The sequence below is a fragment of the Drosophila rhopaloa genome, unplaced genomic scaffold (genome assembly GCF_018152115.1).
Source record: "Drosophila rhopaloa isolate 14029-0021.01 unplaced genomic scaffold, ASM1815211v1 contig_3, whole genome shotgun sequence".
Lineage (NCBI taxonomy): Eukaryota > Metazoa > Arthropoda > Insecta > Diptera > Drosophilidae > Drosophila > Drosophila rhopaloa.
Window position 1 is genome coordinate 7,008,593 of NW_025335123.1, and position 19,224 is coordinate 7,027,816.

General features: G+C 45.0%; 1 protein-coding gene across 1 annotated transcript; it reads right to left on the reverse strand.

Moving 5' to 3' along the window:
* Positions 1-1,430: 1,430 nt before the first annotated feature.
* LOC108039382 (probable G-protein coupled receptor Mth-like 1) lies at positions 1,431-18,088 on the reverse strand. The gene is made up of 2 exons (XM_017116378.2): positions 15,648-18,088; positions 1,431-4,797 (listed from the first exon to the last, which is right to left on the reverse strand). Exon 1 carries the CDS (start codon positions 17,600-17,602, stop codon positions 15,650-15,652), a length of 1,953 nt encoding a protein of 650 aa, XP_016971867.1. The 5' UTR covers positions 17,603-18,088; the 3' UTR covers positions 1,431-4,797; positions 15,648-15,649.
* Positions 18,089-19,224: the final 1,136 nt, after the last annotated feature.

The following is a 19,224-nucleotide window of genomic DNA, read 5'->3' on the forward strand; positions in this document are numbered from 1 at the left end:
GATCATTCTGGGAGCATGTCCGGCTCAGCCCGGCTAATTTAGCGAGTGGAAAGGGAGCCAAAGAATGTTATTCCCAATTGGAAGGCAGATTCGCCGAAATAAACCACACTGTCCCAAGCGAAGCGACGCCGTCGTCCATATTGCAGCCGGGTCAAAGGCGTCGAGGAGAACCTCTTGCCACAGTCCCAGACCAACGGAACACTTGGAGTCCAACGCAACACGCAGCCCCCACAGTTAGGCCACTCTGCTCACAATTCAACGCACAATTCGATTCGGGTTTACTTACATTTCGCTGCTCGAATTTCCTTGCTCGAATTTCCTCGAAAACCACAACTTTTTTGCGATGCGCACGGCTTGTAGAGGTGGAGAAACATCGATGTTGGGATCGATGTCATCGATGTTTTTCAAATATCGGTGATGTCGACGTTTGGTCAGGCACAATCGGTCTTTTTCCATCTCTACCACACTGTTAACGATTTCAGTTCTTTCGCACTCTGCTAGTTTCCACTCCAGCATCACTAACCCTAAACTAAATGCACTTTGTTCAAAGCACAGTACAAATTGTTTGCAAATCTGCCGTAATATATGAAGTAAAGATTAGATTAAGGAAGTTTTACAAAATGAAAATATTTCATTATATATTAGTTTGCTAAGCACCCCCAATCTAACACATCTATTTTATTTTTTCACTTGCTACATCACATGAAAAGTCTAAATGTGGAAAATGCTTAATGCTTGTGTTGTAATAATATTTTTTTAAACAACGATAAGATATCGATGCTGTGCGCTAAAAATATCGATGGCCGGAAAGATCGAAGTTTTCCCACCTCTAACGGTGTGGCCGCTAAAAAAATCTGAGGAATATAATTTGTATACCACTTTCAAATATACCGTGAACATACCGCAAGCCATTTTTATTAAGTTCAAGAACAATTAAATGAACTCTAGTTTCACGGTAGTGTAAGACTTAAGGTTTTTTTAGAGTTGCAGACGATGTGCAAAATGGCAGCAGTGCGACCGCGGAAAAATCAAATAAACTGAAAATATATCACAAGCCATTTATTGGGCGATTGAAGAATTTATACCTATATCAGAGTTTCAAACCAATGTTCTACACGACGCATTGTAAATCTACATAATAGCGGCCTACCCGGATGGCAGCAAAGGTCCCAACCATCGGGAATAGTAAGTTACTTACAAAATAGTTTTGCCATGGAAGTATTTTTCATGCTGTTGCAGCCCTAGTACTTATATGGATGCGACATCTTACAACACTTCTGGCGCCAAGTTTAAGTATCTCTATGTGCTAAAAATATGTTCCTTTGTGAAAGTATTTTGGAGTCAAATAAAAAAAAACTTTCAAATAAACAGCCCTTCTTTAAACTTATCTTTTTGTAATTTATTTTTACGATACAAAAAAACATCATTTGTTTTGAGTGGTGAAAGCCATTTTAATCATTAAACATCAGTTTGCATTGCCAAATTTGCAACTACAATTTTTAAATGTGTAATAAAAATAAAACTAAATATATTAGCACCTCGAACCTAATGCTACGAATATTGTTTTGTATACAAAGTTACGGAATTAAAAACCAATTTAAGAGTTTGTATTTGTAAAAAGTCTAGCTTAGTTTAGGTCCTGAAATGCAAAGTTTCCCAGCGATAACATTGTCGGAATGGTGATTCAGTAGGCAATTGACTCAATCAAAGTTTTGGGTCGATAGCATGGCCAATATGCAAACCCTACAGTTTTTTTTTGCATCACACTCCGTCTATTTACTTTGCTATTTGAAGACGTGATGACGGCGATATTGAGTGCCGGCGTATTTGAAATATTTAACCGGTTTTTGCTCTCTCAACATTGCTTAAAGGTTGATTGCACCACAAACTGTAAATAAAAGCCACACCTGAGCACTGTGGGATGTATTGCTTGCAAACTAATTACCATTAAGGAGCTTGCAATAAAATCTTACTTAATTCCGGCCATTTCCAAGTAGAATAATTAACAATAATATTTATTAATAATATATTTTACACAATTATCATGGAAAAGTACAAAGGTACCTGAAAACATTTCAGGCTTTTTTGGTGATTCATTTGGCAAACAAACGAACCAAATTTCTGTGCACCTGATTCATACAAATTCAGAAATACTAATGAAAAGGAACAAAAAGTAAGTACCAAAGTTTTGAACTCAATATAGGTCGAACAACAACTCATATTATGGCAATACAATCTAGTCTTCAACAAGTTAGCCACTGCAAATAGAGTTCCTGAAATGATGTGTGTATGAGACCAAACAAATTGAACAGCGGATCGTGTGTGTGCGACCCACTGTGCCTGAGGCTCATTTGCATACAAAAGGGGAAGAGTTGACAAACTGCTGGAGGCGGCGATAGAAGATTGTGGTCCCAGTCCCACGACGACAGAGGTTTATTAGGATCAGGGCATCCGAGTGCGAAGTGGGTCACCACAGGAGCACCATGGGATGCCTTCGCTGGCGACAATTGAAAAGACATTGCTGGTTCTTTGTTCGCTCAGTTTCATTGACATTTGCCAAAAAGCTTTATTGTACGGTAAGTATAAATAGTTTAGTGGTTGCTTGGTCAAAATGGCAATTGCCATCATCATCATCATCGTTTGTGTGTGGACTTGCGGGCGTATTGTGTGAATATCGGGGTACATCGGTTTATATCTATTCTATATAGCTGCACATTCATGCCAAGTTTCAGTTTCGGTTTCATTTAATTGCCAGTTCAGACAATTCTGTTCCGCATGTTTATCTATAAAATGTTCCCGCTCTGCGCCATAAATTAATAGCGAGGGGCGGTGAGGCGGTCACGCCTCCAAAAGCGAATTATTGATATATTCCTTATGAATGCCATACATTATATGATAATTATCGTTAAAATACTCTTGCTCTCGGGGGAATTCGTCGAAATTCGCTTTTGGGCGACGGGGCAACTGACTAAGTGGATTCGCAGACTCTTCAGTCGTTTTAGTAATGGGTTTAGTGACAACAGTTTGGTCTACATCGCCTTACAAACTAGGGCTTAGTGGCTATTCGTTGTGGGTTACGGGTTACGGGGGACAGTAAGGATGACAATCGAGGTTTCTCCAGTTCGGGGGGTCATATTTTTGATGTAAATCGCTTAACAAGTAGGGTGTACAAAATACGTTTATATACAGTAGTCAAAAGTTAGTATCAAAATTACAATCTATGCGGGTGTAAAGTATTCGCTGCCTTTTTTCAGTCAATAATTTCATATTCGATTCGTTGCTTCGCTAAAAAACTACAAACTACATGCAGATGAAGCATATTTGCTCGTGGATTATGTACAATTAAACATATATAAACACTCTGCTCCTACCGACATCGGTGTGATCGCTCTTTAGTACGGGGAGAATTACTTTTGGCCTGAACACTTTGGAAGTTCTACTACATAATACGAGAGCTACACGCACGTTGGACGTGTACATGTAACCGAGCAATAAATTAAGATTAGTTAATTACCAAAAAAAATTGCTTAAATACAAATAATAAGAAATAATAATTGTACTGCATTGTAGTTTCTGCGTTTTCAATACCTAATATACGTAAAATACGTGGGGGATGGGTGATGGGGAATACATTTGAATTCGGCGCCACAAGCAGGAGCAAGGACAACGGCACTGCTTGCTAGTACGTCTGAGTGAGTGTGTCTGTGTACTGCTTCTCGTTGTTTAATTAAGCACGCTTTCTTTTTCACCATTTAACCTTGATCGATAAATATTGTTGAACTTTCGATGATCAATTTGATTGTTTCCGCGTGTCGGTGTGCGTGCGTCTGCGTAGGGTTTCTGTTTATGGCTTCAAGTAAATAAATTTCGCTTGTTTACTTTAGACATAAGAAAACATTCAGAAATGTTTCGGTGGAAAAAAAAATGATGAGGCAAACATAAAAACAGTTCCAGTCAGCATTGCTCTTCCAGTAAAAAACTAATATTGGGAAATGTCAAACGCACACACAAGCTGGATGCAATGCAAGCAGTGTGTCGAGTCAATGGAGATCGAGGAATACCAATCAGAATCAGCTAATTTAAATGTTAAACATCTATTTAGATGTGTGTGTCATGCCTGCTGTTTTTCTCACACTTGAGATTTCAGTCAGAAAAAGCAGAGCAGCGATCTTACTAAACAACAAAAGTGCCTCAACAGCAAATTCCTTGTGGTTGCCACACATACACATGCACTGTATTGTGTTGTTGCTTGGAAGTGAAAGAGCAACAATAGCTCTGCTTTGTTTTGTCTATTGTGAATTCCTGTTTGGCTGCACATTCCATTGCCAGCCGCAAGCATTTCGCAACACTGACCAGAGTGTCCAATTAGAACGTGTTAATGTGACCCGAACTGCTCTACCGTTATTCTGCTTTTACTGCTTTTGCGCTGCGTTGCGTTGATGATGAATAAAATAATACGTTTCTTTTGTGCTGGCTCAAATTGAAGTTGAATACTGGCAAACTGGCAGACTCGCATACGGAGTACTTTTTGTTCCCCAGCGGTTGTTGGCCGATTTCAAAATCACGCGCAAGACGCTTACACACACACACACACTCAACTCACACAATTAGCTGGTCAGCTTGCTTTTGTTGTTGCTGCGATTGCGCAAGTGTGTGCCCCGCTCGAAACTCCAGCTTTAGCTGCTTTTTATGATTTTTTTTCCTCTGCTGAGCTGCCCATTGCCATTATTTCGCTCGTTCGGGGTCTGGACTTTTGTATCCGGGCCTGACTTTCGCATTGTCGCTCGTCTCAGTTGTCTGCAAAAACGAAAGAAAGGGGCACAAATAAGTACAAATTTATATATGATGCGCGTGTATGTACATTTGTACATGCATAGGTAAAGTACAGTGCGCTCAAGACACTAGAACTAAAAAATAGTGTTGGAAAGGGCAATAGTAATCAGTTTTAGCCCTTTAAGCGCTGGGTTTTCATCCAAGTTTTGTTTTCACTCAAATGGTCTAAGCTCAGTTATGAAAGGTCGGATATATGGATACATATGGATTTATATATGGTATAACCAAAAATATTAAACCAGTTCTTTGTTATCGCCCCCTTAAGCTAAACTCAAATTAAATCTGAGCACGCGTAAAGAGCTCTTAAGATGAAATAATACCTAGGGGAAGTTAAAGAAATACCGATTTCCTAACATTTAAGTAAAATATGAAAATTCCACTTGGATTGTTAAGGCATCCAGGATTTTCTTAAACATAATTTTAATAGAAAGTCTCCCGTGTAGGTTTTGATACTCACTTTAACAGTATCTAATTTTTGGAGTAATGTTGATTCAGAATACATATATTATACATTTTAGAACTAAAACGTATCCAACTACATATCTTCGCTGTAACATCTGCGGTTTCAACAAACATTTTCGAGAATAAACGGACAAGTGTAATCAGAATTTTTCGATATTTATTTCATTTTAAATTTCTTAAGAAGGGATGCCATTTGGCATTTGATTTTGATTAATACCTCTGGGGAATGGGATACTATTTTCTTGATTATTGCTATATTTGTACATATGTATGTAAATATATATGCATTGTTTTTAGATCGCAATGTTACTTAAAATAAGTAAGTATATTGCACATACATATGTACATACATAGGTCTACACAATGAATTAATAAAAAAGAACCAATTGATATGAGCTATTATATTAACCGCAACTGTAAGTGCATAACAATTATTCCCCCCCTTCCCCCTCTCCCCGTCGAGGAATCAGATGACGACCGACGTTGCAGGCACGAATTAAAAAAAATAATGCCCTGCGTAAAATGTAAATGGGCCACAGTGCAATTATAACTTGAAAAAGTGCAGAACGTTCAAATTAAAAATTGCCGCTAAACTCAAATTAATGCGAAGCATGTGTGCGTTTGCGTGTGCGAGATCGCGTCTGGAGATGGACATTTAGCATTCCCACAGAAAGTTGTTTTTTCGCTAATTTGTGGAAAAGTCAACAGGAAGGAATTCATTACGAGGCCAAGTGGCTCACCGTCTGTTCTTCGCTCGCACATACAGTAGAGAAAATAGTTAGGGAAAATCTATGGAAGCTATGTATGAAGATGAAAGATGACCCACTCAGGTGGAAGCTCTAAAGTTTCGGGCTTATTTCCCCCGATTAGATAGCCCTCAACGAATCAGCTGTGGCTCGTATTTCTCTTTGTGCGCTTAAGTTTCAGGGGAAGTATCGGTCACGTTCTGGAACCAGATTTCTAGACAGTTACGGACAAAAAAAAAGAAAATAAAATAAAACAAAATTAGCTAAACGGAATTCCGTCGTAAATGAAAAATGCTCTGTAATTGCTACAATTAGTAACCATCCTGTGTGAACTCATGTCAAACGAGTAACTCTACCGGCATCAAATATACATACACATAAAGTTTGTTAATTGTTTAATAGAATCATAAGTGAAATAACTAAATCATTTAGTGCTGACGGGAATAAAAAGTGTAACGCAAGCGTAGCCAAGCTAATAGTTCTCATAACGAGTTGCAGACAGCTAATTTTACGCCTTGAGTAGTAGTCAGTGAGTGTAGACGTGTTTTCAATTACCTCCTGAGTTTTTCCAATTAGAAAGCCTTAAACAGCCCTGAAAAGGTAAACAAAGTGAACAGCGTGATCCCCATAGGAGGCGGTACGTACCAGGGTGGGTCTGTGCGTTGAGTACACCATATTTTAGCGTTTAGATCAGTTAAAACTGGTGCTCCACCGAGGGTAGAGGGGAGAGGGGTCACCAAGACTCTGTTTTCTCCCGCTCTCTTCCCACTGGGAAAACAAAAACAAAGTTTTCCCGCGGGCGATCTGCGCGTTTCCCTTTTTTGGCAACTGGACAAACAGCTGATCACTCCGATAGTGCTGGAAAGCGCTCAAACCACAGCCAGAATCGGAAACAGAAACCAGCCGCTACTATCAGCTAGAAAAAATTGCATAATTCTAGGCCGAGCTCAACCAGTAGATATTCAACTCGTAGCAGACAGCTTCTGAGCAGACAGCTTCTGAAAGGGTCGAAGCGTTGAGTTCAAAAGGCCGATCTTCTACACTAGTCTAGATAGGGGAATTAGGGGCAGCAAGTCAAGGATCCGACAAATTCCAACCCCCCCGCTTAGGCGGTGCCCCAGCAAACGGGGCTCTGGGGACCGAAAAGGGGCGGTATAACCCCCATCGTTAGAAAGTCTAGGAGAAATCTGAGACCAGCGAGGGAACCCCTGTCGCGGACGGTGAAAGACCAATGGACCAGGCAAACCCCTTCGCAAAAAGCACAGCGATGGCCAGATCGCCAACGGTGCAGGCGCAGCATAAGGTTGAACAGCAGCCAAAACAAGAGGAGGCAATCACGTCCCTGGAGGACATTATTGCGAAAATAGGCCTCGCCGTGAATGGCCTCTCCCTTCTGTTTAAGGACCACAGGGTCGTCAAACAGCCGATGCGCGATCTCCTAACAGAGCTGGTAGAGCTGCATAAAAAGGCAGTGGCCTCCATCAAGCAGGAGGAAGCCACAGGAAAGGAGTGCAGGGAAAGTGCCACGCAAACCACACCGAGAGCCGAACAGCGAGACAAGCTGTGTGGAAAAGAAAGGATAGTAGCGACACCAAAAAGGGCAAGAGAGCCAGCAACAGGCCAAAAATGTACGCCACCAATGAAGAGGGTACATCGGGAACGGATACATGAGAAGCGACACGAAGATTTCCAGCAAGTAGCCGACAGAAACCCTAAGGGAAATTCCAAAAGGCAGCTCAGGGCCAGACCAGACGCCATCGTGGTTGCAAGAGTCGGGGAGATTACCTACGCGGAACTTCTCAAGGCCGTTAAAGGAGACTCCACGTTAAAACACGTCAGTGGGGACGTACAGACCATCCGTAAGACGGCCAAGGGAGATCTTTTGCTGCAGCTGAAGAAGTCTCCAGACCACAGCGCGGAGGAGGTTAAAAAGGCAGTCGGAAACGCTCTCGGGGTTAAAGCAGTTGTAAGGGCCCTGACCGAGCAAACCAGACTTCAGGTCATGGACTTGGACGAAGTCACAACCAAGGAGGAGATAGTGGAGGCTCTAAACAGTAAGCTAGGCGATACCCCTCTATCGGAGGAGGCCGTAAAGTCGCTAAGAGCCACCAGAAACGGCCTGCAGATAGCCACACTAATGTTGCCAACACCCACAGCGAACAAGCTGGTAAACTTGGGGAAAATAAGGATTGGATGGGTGATCTGCCGGATTAAACCCATTTTTTCGCCAAAACGCTGCTATAAGTGTCTAGCGTTCGGCCATATCTCGTCGAACTGCACGGAAAAAACGGATTTGCGCGGAGCATGTTTCAAGTGTGGGGGAAAAGACCACGAGGCCAGAAGCTGCAATAGGGACCCACATTGCCTACTCTGCGCGCAGAAAAGAGATCTTCCAACAAACCACGCGTCTGGGAGCTTTAAATGCCCAGCGTATGTCGAGGCGGTAAAATCTCAACAAAGATGCTAAGGGTCATGCAGCTAAACCTCAACCACTGCAGGGTGGCCCAGGACCTTCTCACCCAAACAATTTCCGAGCTCAAAATAGACCTGGCAATTCTGAGCGAACCCTATAAAGCAATTAGATCCAACACGTGGGTCACGGATCAATTGGGAAAAGCAGCAATCTGGACATGTGGGCAACCGGCCCAACATCTAGCATGCGTGAAAGCATCAAAAGGCTACGTAAGGGCGAAGCTAAAAGACCTTTGGATTTTTAGCTGCTACTTTCCACCCAGCTGGACACTAGAGGAGTTTAGCGAGACGATAGACAGCCTGGCAATCGACATAAGAGCACACTCGCCTGCGATTGTTGCCGGGGACTTCAATGCGTGGTCAACGGAGTGGGAGTCAGCCTCAACAAACGCCAGAGGAAGAGTGGTCACTGAGACGTTCGCATCGCTGGACGTTATCCTACAAAACAGGGGTTCTACCCCTACATTTAGGAGAGCGGGAGCGCAGTCCATAATCGACCTCACCTACTTAAGCGCAAGCTTGGCGGCGACGGCGACCTGGGAAATTAGCGAGACCTACACGGCGAGCGACCATAGTGCAATTATAAGCACCATCCGCATGAGAAGAACCGCCACACCGACAATTACTCGAGGACACTACAAAGAAAATACGCTCGACATACCATCATTTAGAGCAGCCCTGGAAGGGATGGAATTAGCGGAAAACGAACGGGCATTGATGGCAAAGGTCAAGGAAGCCTGCGACGCCAGCATGCAGCGCAGTAAAAGCTTCAAGGGGCGCAAGCCAGTCTACTGGTGGAACCAAGCGATTGAGGAGGCACGCCGCGAATGCATAAGCGCAAGGAGAGCCTACCATAGGGCCCGCGGAACCGAAGCCTTCCATATACTCAGGGAAGTTTTCACCCAAAAGAGGAAGATCCTAAAGCGGAAAATAAAAAGCAGCAAAAGGCGGTGCTTCCTGCAACTCTGCGATGAAGCAGAAAACGACCTGTGGGGAAAGGCCTACAAGGTGGTAATGAAAAAAACCAACGCCGTTAAAAACGTGACCCCAACAGGCTCCGAGAAACTGGGAGAGATTATAAGGCACCTTTTCCCAGCGCAGGAAACGAGGCAAGCGGAAGCGTTTGGTGTCCCGGACCACCAGATACCACCGGTTACCCTACAGGAGCTGGTCAACATAGCCCAGAAGGTACCAAACAACAAGGCACCAGGGCCAGATGGGATCCCAAATCGGGCACTCAAACTTGCCATCAGCATGTACCCGAGCACCTTTGCCAGTGCATACACTAAGTGCCTGGCCCAAGCCTGCTTCCCAGAACGGTGGAAACAGCAAAAGCTGGTGCTTATTCCAAAGCCAGGAAAAGACAAGGATGAACCGTCGGCTTATAGGCCCATTTGCCTTCTAGACACGGCCGGCAAAATATTGGAAAGTATTGTCAGTGCAAGACTCGGAGAGGCAATAGAGGCTGCCGGAGGGCTCTCAGAAAGTCAGTATGGCTTTAGAAAGGCTCGCTCGACCCTAGATGCACTAGAAGCCGTGGACCGCATAGCCAGGCAGGCCATAGAAGGCAAAAGGTGGCTGGGAGGAAACAAACAATACTGTTTGGTGGCAACTCTGGACATCAAAAACGCCTTCAACTCGGCATCCTGGAGCAGAATAATGGCCTCACTCGGGATGCTGAACATCCCAAAGTACTTGCAGGCGATCGTTAGCGACTACCTGAGCGACAGGTGGCTCCACTATGACACGGACGAAGGACCTCAACGCTACAAAATCACAGGAGGAGTGCCACAAGGGTCCGTCTTAGGCCCATTATTGTGGAACACTATGTACGATGGTATCCTGCGACTAAACTTCCAGCAGGGCGTAAACGTTGTTGGCTTCGCGGACGACGTCGCGGTCATAGTGGTCAAAAAGTCCATAGCTGAGGTAGAAAGCTCTACAAACGCAGCAATCAGTATGATAAGTGAGTGGCTACAAATCGTAGGACTTGAACTGGCTGAGCAGAAAACCGAGGCGGTACTCATCAGCAGCAGGAAAAAAGTGGAAACGGCACGAATCACTGTGGGCGGAGCCCAAGTGGAGACGAAAAGGGCTATAAAATACCTAGGTGTCATGCTGGACACCAGGCTGTCCTACAGGGAGCACCTGCAGGCGACTCATAAGAGGGCTCACGGAGTCACGATGGCAGTGTCCCGAATGATGCTTAACCATAGAGGCCCAAAATCCACGAGCAGGAAGCTACTGTTTAACGTAGCAAAGTCGTCCATCATGTATGCAGCACCAATATGGGCCGAGGCGACAACAAAAAAGAGCTACATAAAGGGTATAGAGTCGGACTACAGAATAGGAGCTCTTAGGGTAGCCTCCGCCTTCCGCACGGTCGCTACAGAGGCCATTCTGGTCATCAGTGGTATAACACCAGTCGAGCTCGCAGTTGTTGAGGCCAAGGAGAACTTTGAAGCGAGAAAATTAGCTGACACACAGGCGGACCACCGCTTGGCAAAACTAAGGTCAAGAACAAAGTCCCTTGAAAACTGGCAGCAAAGATGGGATAGGGCAGAAACCGGCCGGTGGACGCACCGACTCATCCCCAATATAGCGGCTTGGGTAAACAGACCACACGGCGAACTAACGTTCCATCTGACACAGGTGCTGAGCGGGCATGGATGCTTTAAGGAGTATTTACATCGCTTCGGACACGAGACAAGCCAAATCTGCGATACCTGCGGAACAGTGGAAAATGCCGAACACGCACTAACCACATGTGTCAGGTTCGGAGAAGAGCGCCGAAGAGCTGAACAAATCCTGGGGACCCCTATCACAGTGGAGGGACTTGTTCCTAGTATGCTGGAGAGTCAGGATAACTGGACAGCTGTATGCAGTCTGGCTGCGGAAGTCACGACGGAACTGAGGCGGCTGGAACGCATAAGGAACGAGAGGTCCTAAACAGGCCAGCCAGCCTTGCGAAGCAATGCTTCACGGCAGTCCCGCAAGTCTGGATATCATATGTATATTTATTAATTTTGTCTATATATGTAATTTATGAATAAAAAAAAAAAAAAACGCCTTTCGATCACGAGCCTCTCATTTACACATCATGATTTGTGACCCCCACAAGATAATCTCAGAAATTACTGATTATAGAAAGTGTTCCTTTGATGATCCCAAAAATCAGTGTGGGAAAAGTGCTTACAAAACAACAGATTTTCTGAGAAAATTAAAGCTATTATTTGTAATAGGAGAAATATATTCAATGTTATATATTTTGGGTTTGCTCTAAAGGTTGTTGAAAATAGCCAGAAACCTTAATCTCATCATTTGTTTTCTATGCAACTAGTTCTCTTTGTTTAAATGTTACATATGCATGTGTGTACATATCTGAAAACAATTCGTATAACAATGGGAATTATTAATATTCAATAATAGTATTAAAATCTAGACTTATTATTGATAACAGTCTAGTCTAGTCTTTTGAATCAAATTGATTTGTCCATCTTCAGTATGCCAGTTTCTGTTTGATTATAATAGTATTTCAGTTAGTTCTTGTGATGATTACTTATCACCACCAGTGTTAGCTGGCCCAGTCCTATAGCGATGCAGTGGTGGATTCGAGCAGCACTCACTGTAAGTGGCGGACTGCGATCACTTGGCACCGATTTGAGGGCGGCGATCGCCCGACGCACGCCGGTAAATGCAATTAGTTTGCCTGGGCATTGTGCATCTGTGGATCTGCGTATCTGTGGATCTGCGTATCTGTGCATCCGTGTATCTGCAGTTCGGCTGACAAACGCAGACTCCGTTTTTGCAGCGTCGTGATGAGATGAGCGTGACGGGGACACGCCGCCTGGGATTATGCAGACGAGCACAAATGGCACAGCAGCTGCAGTTGCAGTTGCAGTTGCAGTGTATTTTCAGTTGCAACACACGCACTCACATGCAGGTCACAGCCCCAAGGCGACTGGTTTCCCCCATTACCACTGATTTCCCCCGATTGCCCCTGATTGCCTGCGAGCCACGATTAATGGGCCAGGCCAAATAACTCGGTTGCGCAATCCCCGAAATGGGCCCATGGGCCAAAGACCCACTGTTTGTTTTGTTTTCTCTTTCGCTGGGCAAAACCTTGGACTCGGACTCGCATTCGGACACACACTCATCGGCGGGCAGCACATCTGTTTCCCGGGACAGAGGACAGATCCCAAAAAAGTGACGCGATCAGGGCCCAAAACAAAAGTAACAAGCGAAAACACGAGTGGTATGGAATACAGTCGAACAACAATAACTCGTACCACCAGCTGCCACACACAAAAAAGGCTATACAATTTTGAAAGACCCAAAATAAAATACACCGGGTTTTGCAACAGTAAACTTTATACTTTAAACGACAACTATACACTCACAAAACAAAATTAAGATCTTTAAAAAGTTGTAGCTCTTTGTTTTAATATTTTCAGCATTTAAAATAAATATTAATTTCTTTGGGAAAGGAAAATATGCAAATGTATGCCAAAACTGACATTAAGTTCGTTAGATTTCAACAATATTTGCACAGGTAGCCTAAATGGTTAAGGAGGTAAGTTCCATTTCGTTAACTGGATAACAAAATAAATGACTTAAAAAATAAAATAATTACCAGACACTTTTTAACTAGTTTTAGCTTGTCGTTATCTTACCAAAACTTTAATTCAAACTGTAAAATGTAACTAAGCTTTATTATATCATTTCGTGTTCGGTGTTTTTTGAAGTGTTCTATTATATTACTGAAATCCATTAAACTTTAAAACAAATTAATATATTGTCTTCCTATCAGTGTCAGTAAGACAATTTAAATTTTGTGTCTAAATTAAAAGAAACTATCCGAACTATCAAGCGACTAAGCTACTAGTCCCCACACCACTGACCTTACCCAATCTATTTTGGGTAAAAACATAAACATGCTCATTAGTGGGTGAAGTGGAAATCCAGACTGCAGAGTGCAGAACTTCACTTCCCTTATCGTTTCGAGCTGAGGTATGTTTATAAATGATAGAGAAGGTGCCGAGTTTTCTCGAGTTTATGTTTGCAAGTGTCGAAGCCCGACTGTAGTTTGCTTTGGATCGCTTTGGATGTGTCAAAACCACTTGAGGCAACAGCAACAGCACCAGCACCAGCCAAATAACAAACTAACAAACTAGCAAGCCAACAAAGTAACAATAAGGGAAAACATATAGAAACACAAACAAGAGGAGCCGGTGCGGTGCGGTGCTCTTATCACACTGCCCGTCGTCCAATTTAAACTCAATTTTCCCTTTCGGATTCAGATACGGATGCCAGAAAGCAAACGTAAACGTAAACGTAAACGGAACGATCCGGTCCCGGTCCCGGTCCCGGTTTTCCATTATCTCCGCTTGCGTGTGTGTCAAGGGTTGCGCTGATTACTTTATGGCCATGTGGAAATCGACAGGAAATCGACAGGCCGACCCGGCGTCAGAGTTTTCCGATGAAAAACTTAACGGCACAGCGGCAACATTTTAGTCTTTATGGACATTCTCGAACTCGAGTGCTGCACGCGAAATCGTAAACTTGGCGCATGTTGTAAAGCATTTGGGAAACGGTCATGCAAATGGTCAACCGGATGGCCCAACGCGAGTTTTCCCAAACCCATAAAACGGAACGGACACTGCGAGAAAGCGGTCTGGACTTTTCTTGCCCGGCGCCTGTTGCGAAATCGGCCCAGGTAGCCAGGGAATCTCGGAGTGCGCAATTGCATCTGGATGAAATACGTTCGCCTGGGGCGTGAATGGCGACACAAAGGGCATTTTCCAAAGGACATGCCAGGCGCCTAGGGGAACTGGCATAGGGTTAGCCCTATGGAACGAAACCCAAAGGGTATTCAAACATAAAGTCTGCTCCACTTCCCCCGAGGAACCCTAGATTAGCCTAGATAACTAAACTGGTTTTGCCGGTTGGTGGTTGGTGGTTGGTCCATGAAGTTCTCAGCGCAAACACTCCATTTCCATGACAAATCCGGGATTTTCTATTTGCTTCAACGTCTTGTAAATACATCGTTGGTATTTGGGTTAAATCAATATACAAAGCAATTATCACACATGTGAATTTGAAATAAATACAAAGAAAAGATTTCATTTAGCGGAAAACCCAGCCGATGATATATTGATCTAATCAATTATACATAAATTCGGTTTTGCTCAATATATGTAGCTTAACACACACATGAAATATTGTGTTCTTTATATATACTTTATACTTTATGCGAGCGATTTGTTGGTTTATTTTATAGATTTAGGCTATTAAAAAAACGCTGCTCCAAATGGATAATTCTTATTTCAAGAATGTTTGGTGTGTTTGTACTCAAATCAAGAACAATTTTTGTTTTATAAATCCTAAAACGTGTTGAAAAACACTTGATTCATCTGACAAACTCTCAAAATATGAGTAAAATTCCAAAACGTTTCTTACTTAATTTAAGAACAATCTAATGATTATAGCAAGTCAAAAAGTACATTAAATTAAACAGTAAATGCTACTCATTATCAGGAAATCAAGTCCACAAAAAATTTCCAAATCAAAGTTAGTCTTTAAGTACACTGGGGTAGTAAAATATGTTTTTTTAATGTGAAAATCTTCCGAGAAGCGACATTAAAAAGCATTTAATAATTTTTAAATCATGATTAACACTCTTAAATCAAATACGGTTTGCACTCAAGATTGAAAGAGAAAAGATTGAAAACAAGTTCTTAGAGAAACTATTGCCAACTATTCCAAACAAGAAGGTTTATGAAACCAATCACTCATTACAAGTATTTTAAGCTGTCTATATTAAATCCGATTGAATTTGGATGGAACAAAGCTGCAACATTAGCCCACCTGTACGTGTACTTCATGGGATCGCACTTGCCATGGTGCATGGCACAACCGGCGAACAAACAGCCCATTGAGACACCTTGCATTCCTGGCTCCGGGCCTGGAGCTCGTTAAAGCCGATAAGTCTATCAGTGAGTGTGTGCTTGAAGCCCTATTTTGTAAGCCACTTGGCAAACTGTGCTGAGTGGGGACGGCAAGCGCTTTGTTTGCCAAACAAACAAACAGAGCTATCTCTGCGGGATTACACTGGCTATCGGGTGTTCAACTTACGTTTAGCAGACAGTCTCCATTTTGACGGTGGGCACGGGGGGGACCGGTGCTTTCCCCGGCGAATCCTCCGGTAGTAAGCTGTCCGGGGCCGGACTGCTGGGCATGCTGGGCATGCTGGTGTTCTGGGTGATCTCTGTGCCGCCGGCCAACGAGGGCAGTCCCTGCGAACTGCTCGAGTGCTGCACCCCGTTCGTGGTGTTGGTGATGTCGTGGCGCAACCTCGGGCAGAAGATCCTGCGGCAGGCGGTCCACACCTGCGGCTGGCAGCCCACCACGATGAAGATGAACACACCCTGCAGGGCGTTGATCAGGTCGGTGAAGAACCAGGCGCCGTGGGGCCCACCCACCAGCCAGGACAGGATGTCCGCTATCCAGGTGACGCCCATCACGACCACCAGCTTCAGGCAGACCCTGCCCAGTGCGGACTTCTCCGTGGATGACTTGACATCGTCCCGCTTCCACAGGCCGCAGGTCAGCTGGTGGGTGGTGGACACGAAGAGCGCTATGTTGGCGCAGAGCAGCAGGCCAATGGGTCCGTAGAAGTAGGCGAAGATGGAGAGGTTGCGGTTGTCGTACCAGCAATACACCTGTCCGAATCCCGGCCTGAGCAGACTCGTCTCCGGCAGCTGGTCCACGCAGGCGGCCACAAAGGTGATGAGCAGCGGGCCGCCCCAGGCGTACAGGGAGTAGAGGAAGAGGCGCAGGGCCTCCTGGTTGCGTTCCAGCGAGCTGGGCCGGAAGTCTCGGAAGGTCCACCAGATGTTGAAGCACATGGTGTTCAGCCAGAAGAAGGCGGCCAGGAAGAAGAACTGCATGCAGATGGCCAGCAGCAGGCAGGTGATGCTGCCCGGCTGCAGGCTGGAGCTCAGCTCCTCGATGGCCAGCAGCACCTTGCCCAGCAGCAGGCAGAAGATGTAGCAGATCTGGCAGCGCCAGTGGAGGGCGTGGTGGACGGCGGGCAGCAGGAAGCCGGCCACCAAGGTGGCGGCCAGAAAGAATATGGACACGAGTATGCCCCCCGTGAGGACGGCCTTCTGCAGGTTCTGGCCGTTGACTTCGTGCAGGGCGGCTCCGGGGGATCCCTCCTGGCCGCCGCCGACTCCTCCTTCGGCGCGGAACAAGTGCTCGCAGGCAATGATCTTCACCTCGCCCAGGCGCTGAGTGTGCTCCAGGCAGTACTGGTCGGCGGTCAGGTTCTTGTGCGGCAGCTGCAGACTGGCCGACTCCCGATCCAGGCTGGCCTTCTGCCAGTCCCCGGCTATTGAATAGCCCCCGGAGCGGGCGCACTCGGGCAGGCCGTAGCTGGTCAGGTAGCTGCCCTCGGGGAGCTGCGGGGCCAGCCGGAGGAGGCCGTCCACCGGGTGGCTGGGCTGGAGGTCGCAGTTCTGCAGCTGAGTGTTGTAGCTGCCCCACTTGCCGCAGCACTTGCGCAGGCGAAGCGCTGGCTGATCCTTCTGCCAGGCAGTGGCTTGTCCCGCATCCTCCAGGGCGTCCGCGGTGTGGTTGAGGCACACCAGGGCCACCTCCCAGTCGACGCAGTAGTCCTGCGGCTCCACCAGCAGCCCGCGCTCCCGCACGTACAAGGTGCCGTTGGGGAAGAGCATCACGTTGGCGCCGCGGCTGCGGAACTGCTCCTGCCTCTGGTCCTGGCGGCAGGCGGGGCGGCTCTTGGGCAGGAACTTCATGAAGCGCGGTCTGGCGCCGTGGGGCTCGAAGAAGCGCTGCTGCTGCACCAGGTACACCATGGGCAGCCACAGGGCCTCGCTGCCGGCGATGCAGGCGCCGCTGGTGCTGTTCAGGTACTCCCCCGAGTGGCAGCACTTGTTGAGCTTCACGGTGGGCGGCGGCGAGGGGCGTGGCGGCGGGAGCTCGTCGCTGCCCAAGCTGAGGGACACCGCGAGCAGCAGGAGTGCGCCGGCGAGTGGGCCGCGCAACCTGGTCGGTCTGCAGTCCATCGTAGGCTTCTGCTGCCTGGTCAAGATCTCTGGTTTCGCGTTCTCGTCTTGGCCTCAATCTGCAAGTTGTGCGCTATGTGCACATAGCTTTTTGCGCTCCGTTTCGCCTCGTCGATGCTTTTCTTTTCACTTTTCCTCTCGGTCGGCTGGCGTAAACAAATGGAAAATGCAAGATTTCACCTCCGTTTGGCTCACGTAAGTGGGCAAACAAACAAACAAAATCGAGGCGTCACTCGAAAATCGTCGAATCGGAATAAATGAACACACCACGAATAGAGTTTGTTGCCAGCAAATAATGTATCACAATTTCACTAAACTCGGCCAGCAGGAAAAATACCAATTCGTGATATTCTATTTGATTTGGGATGTGCTGGCTAAAATTTCGGTCGTAAACGGCGCGCAGAGTAAAAAAAAATAATATTGCGCTCGGGTTTTAACGCGCAGCAGCCTTTTCCTCGCGTTTTCTTTTAAATACTCTCGTTGGTGAGGGAGGGGGGACTTTTATATGGGTCTGCTTCAGTGTGACCCTCGCGGCGACCTGACAAAATACACACCCCCGTACGGTCACACACCGAGATCCGATTGATGACAGAATTTAATTTAGGGTATTCCATAAACGACTGAATAAGTAAATCGTTAAACAATTCGTGTGCGTCAAATGAAAGCGTCGGTGAATTAAACTTTATTCCAAGACGTAAACCATCAAATAAATCATCGATAGCTATTCGATATTTTAACATTTGACGCTATACAGCACTATACCCAATGGTATATACATATATTTCTTATCTATGAACTTCTGAACCCTTCCGTTGCTGATAACTTTAGTGTCCTATTTATAACAATTCGTTCAGACGTACCCTGTTTTTTCCATTTAAATTCAGAAATGGCTGTTTTTGTTATGCAGCCCTCGTCAGAAACTGTGCGAAATGTTAAAATATCGAATAGCTATCGATTCACCATGGTTAGTGTATTGGAAATGCTGCCGTGTGCAACAAATTTTAATTCCAAAAAAACAATAAGTTGGTTCATGCCATGGCTAACGAATTGGTTCAAGTATTGGTTTAAAGTACACAAACTGTAACGAGATTTTCTCAAAAACTGTCGATACAATTTTTATAAAATTTTCCAGTAACATCACTTAACCATCCCTACATAGACCTATATACACGGCTTTAGGCACACACTCTAGGAAAGACTTTATTTCTAATTTTTTTTTTAGTCTTTTATTGTATGGGGTGACTTAAATATTTTTGCATATAAAAGTTTTTGATTGAGTTCCTAAATAGCGAGGAAATTAAAAAATAAAAAGCCTTTAAGGGATATTCTTAACTACTTTGGCAAGGCATGTCTTCCGCTATACAAAGAAATAAGAAAACAATATAATTTAAATTTAATATATATTTTTTTTTTAATTACTGATAATTATTTGGTGATTTAGAGATCATAGCTGCCCTAAGTTCTTGCAGGCGATTTTTCTGGATTTTTGTTGGGGTTTTACGTCCATTTTTGATCTTCGAAACACTTTGCTCTGACAACAGAGACCCCAAAAGATTACATTTTTTAATCCGTTTGCTAGGGCCTGACGAACGTTCACCCAAACTTCTTTCAGCAGACTGGCA